At 40.9% G+C, this 8564-nt stretch overlaps 1 protein-coding gene across 2 annotated transcripts in view; it reads right to left on the bottom strand.

Annotated features, from left to right (window-relative positions):
* Nucleotides 1-634: 634 nt before the first annotated feature.
* The window catches only part of LOC128698308 (uncharacterized), a 152443-nt gene continuing 144513 nt past the window's right edge, over nucleotides 635-8564 (bottom strand). For both annotated transcript variants that reach the window (XM_070104493.1, XM_070104494.1), the window contains exons 13-15: nucleotides 5375-5565; nucleotides 3114-3218; nucleotides 635-977 (exon numbers count right to left, since the gene is read on the bottom strand). In XM_070104493.1, coding sequence (XP_069960594.1) covers nucleotides 782-977; nucleotides 3114-3218; nucleotides 5375-5565 — 492 coding nt within the window. In that variant the 3' untranslated portion in view covers nucleotides 635-781. The remainder of the gene's footprint in view (nucleotides 978-3113; nucleotides 3219-5374; nucleotides 5566-8564) is intronic.

Below are 8564 nucleotides of genomic sequence, written 5' to 3'. Positions count from 1 at the left end.
ACTGATTTAATAAAAGGCAAATACAACACTCAGAAATACTGAATATAATCTTACACAAAAATACAGGCAACAATTTGCTTGTGTAAACTGTTTGCTAGTTATTAGTTTGTGATTGAGCAGAGGACAAGTTTGTTGTGTATTTGCGTATGATGAGCAACAGTTCTTGTAATTTCTGGGTGGAGTCTGTGGTGGTGGTTTGGTTTATGTCTGTGGCAAGAGTATATAGTCGTATATACATGTCTGTGGTAGCTGTTCGGCTGATGCCTGTAACGAGAGCAGGCAGTCCCATATAGATTTAACTTTAACAATTCTTATTCCTACTTAGGTGGGAACTGGTGTACTAGTTCAGTTGATGTCTGTAGCTAGAGTAGGTAGGCCCACCTGGCTGTAAGTAACAATAGAGAAGGTCTACCTGTCTGTATACCTACTAAGTCTGTGGTTAAAGTTTGTACTTGACTGGAGTTCACAACACCAGTACATGCCTGGTTTGCATATATCAATACTTACGTGATCTATTAGACACATGTGCAACTCTTGGGTATCTTTATTGAGGAAACGTTTCGCCACACAGTGGCTTCATCAGTCCATATGTAGGAGAAACTTGAAACTCTTCAAGTTTCTCCTACGTATGGACTGATGAAGCCACTGTGTGGCGAAACGTTTCCTCAATAAAGATACCCAAGAGTTGCACATGTGTCTAATTTATCAACATGTCGGTTCTCTGAACCATTCATCTACAAACTTACGTGATCTACCTGGCTGTACACTACAATGTTTATGCCTACGTGAAGTCTGTTGTAGCAGACTGTACATGTCTGTAGTTTGTAGTGCCATTGCTTGTCTGGTCAGAGTTCAACAAGCTCTTGGTCACACTGCTTCCATTTTGGATTCTGTTTTGGGGATGGGCAGCAAGTGCATTGTTGAGATCTTGCAACATTTCCGATGACGGGTCATCTATGTTGCATTCTTCTGTTCTTCTGCAAGAAAAAATTGCAAGAATTTGCTATTAAAAGTAAGATAACGCATTTAGTATTGGCCCTCAACTCTACATGACCTTCTTCACGGCTGCTACAACTAACATCCCTTTGGGTAGGACCTACTTCCACTGGGGAATCCCGCCTACCAGTGACTATGCCCTCGTCTGCTACCCGTTCCTATCCACCTGACGTAAGTATATAAGCACCAGCCTTCTTGCCTCTGCTCCAGAATCTCCACGACTACGGTGCTCTTCACACCAACTCCAAGGTTGAGGGACTGATTACCTCATCTTTTGTACATAGTCCTACTGTCTTCAAATTAAGTCCTAGAATCTTTGTTGATAGAGTCACTGGATAGCGAAACGTCTACAATAAAAATACCCTGATGTTGCACATGTGTCTAAATTTCCATCTCAAGCAAAACTTTAGACATTTCGGGACATCAAAACCCATTATCATGACGTGACTTTCAGACAAATGGCTTACAGCCAGCAATAGTAAATAAAAGATACATATATCAGCATATATCCTTATAATAATGGTTTATATGATTAAGGTATCTTAATTTTCGAAACGTTTCGCCCACACAGTAGGCTACTTCAAGTGAATACAAAGGTGCCTAAATTGGCAGACAACAGAAGAGGTGAACTGACCACGTCATCTTCACCCCTTTGCTACTTGTGCTCACTTCAGTTTTGGTCACGTCTGTATCTGTCTAAGACTGTCTAAGTGAAATGTTTTGAAAATAAAAATATCTAAGTTTCGCACATGTGTTTTATTTATCAGCAAAGTTAGATATAGAAAAGACTGTTTAAGGAGACCTTTGGAGATGAGATAGATAAAAAAGCAGGTTTAGAAGCCTACTGTGTGGGCGAAACGTTGCATCAATAGATACCCAACTATTGCACATGTGTCTGAATCATCAATTTGTCGGTATTTATACCATTATTAACAGTAGTTGTAAACAGCTGTCTGGTGGAGAAAGTTATGTGTAGCCTTAATAACTAATGAAGTCGATAGGCTTGAAACCCTGGAGCGGAGGAGAGAGAGATAACGGAGCAATAAAATCACAGTAAACAGGTGATATCACAACAAGCAAAATAATCACAGTGGAAAAAAAACAGTGAACTTCCAAAGACTTCTGTGATTTCTCATCATTTCACACTGACTGCTTAGCATACATGTTAATATATACCTGGAAAGTACTGGAGGGCCTCGTCTCAAACCTACACACTGCCATAACATACTGGAGTGAGAGATATGGTAGATATGGAACCATAAGCAACTATTTATTTGAATATGAATGGTAGACAACACCGACAAGATGATAATTAGACACATGTGCAATATCTGGGTATCTTTATTGTAGACGTTTCGCCATCCAGTGGCTTTATCAATACAGATTTTAGAACATAATTTGAAGACAGTAGAACTATATATAAAAGATGAGATAATCAGTCCCTCAGCCTTGGAGTTGGTGTGAAGATTACCGTAGTTGTGAAGATTCTGGAGCACAGGCAAGAAGGCTGGTGCTTATATACTAGCGTCAGGTGGAAAGGGAGGGGTAGCAGACGAAGACATTGTCACTGGCAGGAGAGATTCTCCAGTGGAAGAAGGTCATACCCAAGGGACGGGTTAGTAGTGGTTCAGAGGACGTCTCCACAACATTCTTCACTTCTACTAACCCGTCCCTTGGGAACGACCTACTTCCACTGGGGAATCCAACCTACCAGTGACAATGCCTTCGTCTGCTACTCCTCCCTTTTCACGTGACGCTAGTAAATAGCACCAGCCTTCTTGCCTGTGCTCCAGAATCTTCACGACTACGGTGCTCTTCACACCAACTCCAAGACTGAGGGACTGATTACCTCATCTTTTGTATACAGTTCTACTGTCTTCAAATTATGTCCTAGAATCTGTATTGATAAAGCCACTGGAGGGCGAAACGTCTACAATAAAGATACCCAGATGTTGCATATGTATCTAATTTTCAACAATTTGTTTGCAGTCGTGTTATTACGGTTTCGTGAATCAAACAAATATTAACCACTGACCTACAGAATGTGAAAGAATCAATTATATTTGCCTACGATGAGAAAGATATCTAGAATATGTTCATTGGAGACATATTTTTACCCATGCAAGGAGAGAGTGAGTTTCCTTAGATGTTCTGGCAGACGATACCTGGTCCAGGACACAATACCGTCCAGCTCGGCCGTAGCGTCACTCACATCAGAAAATCTGCAAGAATAGTAATAATGGTAGATGTGTCTTAATTTCATCTTGTCGGTATTATATACCATTCTTGTACTACTACTACTACTACCACTACCTCTTCCTGCCTATATATAGCCGTCCTGCTCCACTTCTGGTTAGTGTGACTTTGTAAATGGTCCGAGTCGGACCGTAACGTCGTCGTAAGCTTCTCTCTTTTATGTGCGGGTTATTTGTGTATCGTTCCAGTCACGGTATTGTGCCTTTTTGTTATTTATGGTAGATTCTTCAAGAATAGTAACAGTAATAATGGTAGAATTACTGACAATAGTTCAGGTAACAGAACACAGATACAACTAATGTGATATTTTATTTTGGTAGCGTTTCGCTCTCCAGATTTGTCATTATTACCAACCTGTCAAAGCCCTGGAGAGCAAAACGTTGCCACAAATGGATAGTGATAAATGCAATGAGAAAAGGAAATCTGGAAGATAATGATAAAGGCAATAAAACAAAATCATCTTAAAGATAGTAATAAGAAGCAATAATTAAAAAAAATACAGTAATATAGCAGTAAATGGTACAGGAATACAGTGTCTATCACTTACAGAAATACAGTAATAAATTATTTATTTGTTATTTCTACTGCCCGTAATTCCCTGAAGGGGTAAGAAAAGTTAACTTTGTTTAAGTAACCCGGTGGTCTGGTGGCTAAAGCTCCCGCTTCACACACGGAGGGCCCGGGTTCGATTCCCGGCGGGTGGAAACATTTGACACGTTTCCTTACACCTGTTGTCCTGTTCACCTAGCAGCAAATAGGTACCTGGGTGTTAGTGGACTGGTGTGGGTGGCATCCTGGGGGACAAGATTAAGGACCACAATGGAAATAAGTTAGACAGTCCTCGATGACGCACTGACTTTCTTGGGTTATCCTGGGTGGCTAACCCCCCGGGGTTAAAAACCCGAACGAAATCTTATCTTATCTTATCTTATCTTATCGACTTTTAAAAAAAAATCCCCCTTTTTTTTCATTTTTCTCTGTTTTGGACCATGGAAGCTACTGGCTAGCATAATATTTCTTATATCCAGACACTGGAAGTGCTGCACAAGTGTCTCAATCATCAACTTGTTTTCTGGACCATTTATGACTCACGACCCCTCAAGGAAGGTTCCTTGATGTTGGTGAGGGGCTCTTGATTTAGGGAATTGGATCTGTGCTCCAGTTCCCCGAATTAAGCCTGAATGCCTTCCACATCCCCCCCCCAGGTGCTGTATAATCCTCCGGGTTTAGCGCTACCCCCTTGATTATAATAATAATAATATGACTCACGAAATCGTAATGACACGATTGCAAACAAACCATACCACGGGCGGGATTTGAACCCGCGATCAGAGAGTCTCAAAACTCCAGACCGTCGCGTTAGCCACTGGACCAGCTAGCCACAATAAGATTCGTCCAACTATGTATATTTCTACACCATAGGAAGGTTAGCATAGGCCACCACTGTGACCACAAATGCAAGTTTTTACAGACGAATCTCCATTCATACAAGTGTTTGAATTGTTACCATTATAGAGTATAACCCGAGTAAGGTAAACACATCACAACAGCTGACAGACACCCAGACATCTGTTTACTGCTACGTAAACAGTGGCAGTAGGTGTTAGGTAGCCTGTATGTCTCACCCTTCCCCAGGATTAACGACGGGTCTTTTGATTGTGAGCTAAACGCACAAATATGAAATATACCTTTCCATACATCTTCCACCGCATTATCGTTCATTTTCTCTGTATTATTGAAATTAATCATCTTCATGTTACCCACATGTTCTAAATATTAAATTATATTAACTCAAATTAATTTGCAAAAAATAGCCTGTCGATGCATAAACAGAAGGGTGGACGGGGGGGACTTGAACCTCGGCTCGTGAATTGACGGTCCGGCGCGCTACCGTCTAGGCTAACCCTTTCTATTAGATGCCTGGGTTAGCCTAGACTCTAGTCTAGACTCTAGAGTCTAGACTCTAGAGTCTAGACTCTAGAGTCTAGACTCCAGAGTCTAGACTCCCGTTTCTCAACTTTTTACCCTTGAGATAATTTCCATATATCATGGCACCCGTACATAAAAAATATAATATATCGTTATTAATATCTCTCCTTCCCCTTTATAAACTTAAGTTCACCTGACATGGAAGATTCTGGAGTAGTCTCCTGCAAGATGAGGAGAGTCTTGGAGTCTCCGCAACAAGTAAGGGAAGAGCATACTGTCGTGTGGATTACTCTGGCCGGGGAAGTGTGTGTGCTTGTGGTCCATGGCTGGTAACATTCCCTCAGCTTGGCGAAGTTTTGAGCCTTCATTTCCCACCAGAATGATCTGTAAGTGTAGCAGTTGTGAACGTATGATCTGTAAGTGTAGCAGTTGTGAACGTATGATCTGTAAGTGTAGCAGTTGTGAACGTATGATCTGTAAGTGTAGCAGTTGTGAACGTATGATCTGTAAGTGTAGCAGTTGTGAAAGTATGATCTGTAAGTGTAGCAGTTGTGAACGTATGATCTGTAAGTGTAGCAGTTGTGAACGTATGATCTGTAAGTGTAGCAGTTGTGAACGTATGATCTGTAAGTGTAGCAGTTGTGAACGTATGATCTGTAAGTGTAGCAGTTGTGAACGTATGATCTGTAAGTGTGGCAGTTGTGAACGTATGATCTGTAAGTGTAGCAGGTGTGAACGTATGATCTGTAAGTGTAGCAGTTGTGAACGTATGATCTGTAAGTGTAGCAGTTGTGAACGTATGATCTGTAAGTGTAGCAGTTGTGAACGTATGATCTGTAAGTGCAGCAGTTGTGAACGTATGATCTGTAAGTGTAGCAGTTGTGAACGTATGATCTGTAAGTGTAGCAGTTGTGAACGTATGATCTGTAAGTGTGGCAGTTGTGAACGTATGATCTGTAAGTGCAGCAGTTGTGAACGTATGATCTGTAAGTGTAGCAGTTGTGAACGTATGATCTGTAAGTGTAGCAGTTGTGAACGTATGATCTGTAAGTGTAGCAGTTGTGAACGTATGATCTGTAAGTGTAGCAGTTGTGAACGTATGATCTGTAAGTGTAGCAGTTGTGAACGTATGATCTGTAAGTGTAGCAGTTGTGAACGTATGATCTGTAAGTGTAGCAGTTGTGAACGTATGATCTGTAAGTGTAGCAGTTGTGAACGTATGATCTGTAAGTGTAGCAGTTGTGAACGTATGATCTGTAAGTGTAGCAGTTGTGAACGTATGATCTGTAAGTGTAGCAGTTGTGAAAGTATGATCTGTAAGTGTAGCAGTTGTGAACGTATGATCTGTAAGTGTAGCAGTTGTGAACGTATGATCTGTAAGTGTAGCAGTTGTGAACGTATGATCTGTAAGTGCAGCAGTTGTGAACGTATGATCTGTAAGTGCAGCAGTTGTGAACGTATGATCTGTAAGTGTAGCAGTTGTGAACGTATGATCTGTAAGTGTAGCAGTTGTGAACGTATGATCTGTAAGTGCAGCAGTTGTGAACGTATGATCTGTAAGTGAAGCAGTTGTGAACGTATGATCTGTAAGTGTAGCAGTTGTGAACGTATGATCTGTAAGTGTAGCAGTTGTGAACGTATGATCTGTAAGTGTAGCAGTTGTGAACGTATGATCTGTAAGTGTAGCAGTTGTGAACGTATGATCTGTAAGTGTAGCAGTTGTGAACGTATGATCTGTAAGTGTAGCAGTTGTGAACGTATGATCTGTAAGTGTAGCAGTTGTGAACGTATGATCTGTAAGTGTAGCAGTTGTGAACGTATGATCTGTAAGTGTAGCAGTTGTGAACGTATGATCTGTAAGTGTAGCAGTTGTGAACGTATGATCTGTAAGTGTAGCAGTTGTGAACGTATGATCTGTAAGTGTAGCAGTTGTGAACGTATGATCTGTAAGTGTAGCAGTTGTGAACGTATGATCTGTAAGTGTAGCAGTTGTGAACGTATGATCTGTAAGTGTAGCAGTTGTGAACGTATGATCTGTAAGTGTAGCAGTTGTGAACGTATGATCTGTAAGTGTAGCAGTTGTGAACGTATGATATGTAAGTGCAGCAGTTGTGAACGTATGATCTGTAAGTGTAGCAGTTGTGAACGTATGATCTGTAAGTGTAGCAGTTGTGAACGTATGATCTGTAAGTGTAGCAGTTGTGAACGTAGGATCTGTAAGTGTAGCAGTTGTGAACGTATGATCTGTAAGTGTAGCAGTTGTGAACGTATGATCTGTAAGTGTAGCAGTTGTGAACGTATGATCTGTAAGTGTAGCAGTTGTGAACGTATGATCTGTAAGTGTAGCAGTTGTGAACGTATGATCTGTAAGTGTAGCAGTTGTGAACGTATGATCTGTAAGTGTAGCAGTTGTGAACGTATGATCTGTAAGTGTAGCAGTTGTGAACGTATGATATGTAAGTGCAGCAGTTGTGAACGTATGATCTGTAAGTGTAGCAGTTGTGAACGTATGATCTGTAAGTGTAGCAGTTGTGAACGTATGATCTGTAAGTGTAGCAGTTGTGAACGTAGGATCTGTAAGTGTAGCAGTTGTGAACGTATGATCTGTAAGTGTAGCAGTTGTGAACGTATGATCTGTAAGTGTAGCAGTTGTGAACGTATGATCTGTAAGTGTAGCAGTTGTGAACGTATGATCTGTAAGTGCAGCAGTTGTGAACGTATGATCTGTAAGTGTAGCAGTTGTGAACGTATGATCTGTAAGTGTAGCAGTTGTGAACGTATGATCTGTAAGTGTAGCAGTTGTGAACGTATGATCTGTAAGTGCAGCAGTTGTGGACGTATGATCTGTAAGTGTAGCAGTTGTGAACGTATGATCTGTAAGTGTAGCAGTTGTGAACGTATGATCTGTAAGTGTAGCAGTTGTGAACGTATGATCTGTAAGTGTAGCAGTTGTGAACGTATGATCTGTAAGTGTAGCAGTTGTGAACGTATGATCTGTAAGTGTAGCAGTTGTGAACGTATGATCTGTAAGTGTAGCAGTTGTGAACGTATGATCTGTAAGTGTAGCAGTTGTGAACGTATGATCTGTAAGTGCAGAAGTTGTGAACGTATGATCTGTAAGTGTAGCAGTTGTGAACGTATGATCTGTAAGTGCAGCAGTTGTGAACGTATGATCTGTAAGTGTAGCAGTTGTGAACGTATGATCTGTAAGTGTAGCAGTTGTGAACGTATGATCTGTAAGTGTAGCAGTTGTGAACGTATGATCTGTAAGTGCAGCAGTTGTGAACGTATGATCTGTAAGTGTAGCAGTTGTGAACGTATGATCTGTAAGTGCAGCAGTTGTGAACGTATGATCTGTAAGTGTAGCAGTTGTGAACGTATGA

This window comes from Cherax quadricarinatus, chromosome 92 (genome assembly GCF_038502225.1).
Source record: "Cherax quadricarinatus isolate ZL_2023a chromosome 92, ASM3850222v1, whole genome shotgun sequence".
In the NCBI taxonomy this organism is placed as follows: Eukaryota; Metazoa; Arthropoda; class Malacostraca; order Decapoda; family Parastacidae; genus Cherax; species Cherax quadricarinatus.
This window is presented reverse-complemented; position numbering and strand designations above follow the sequence as displayed.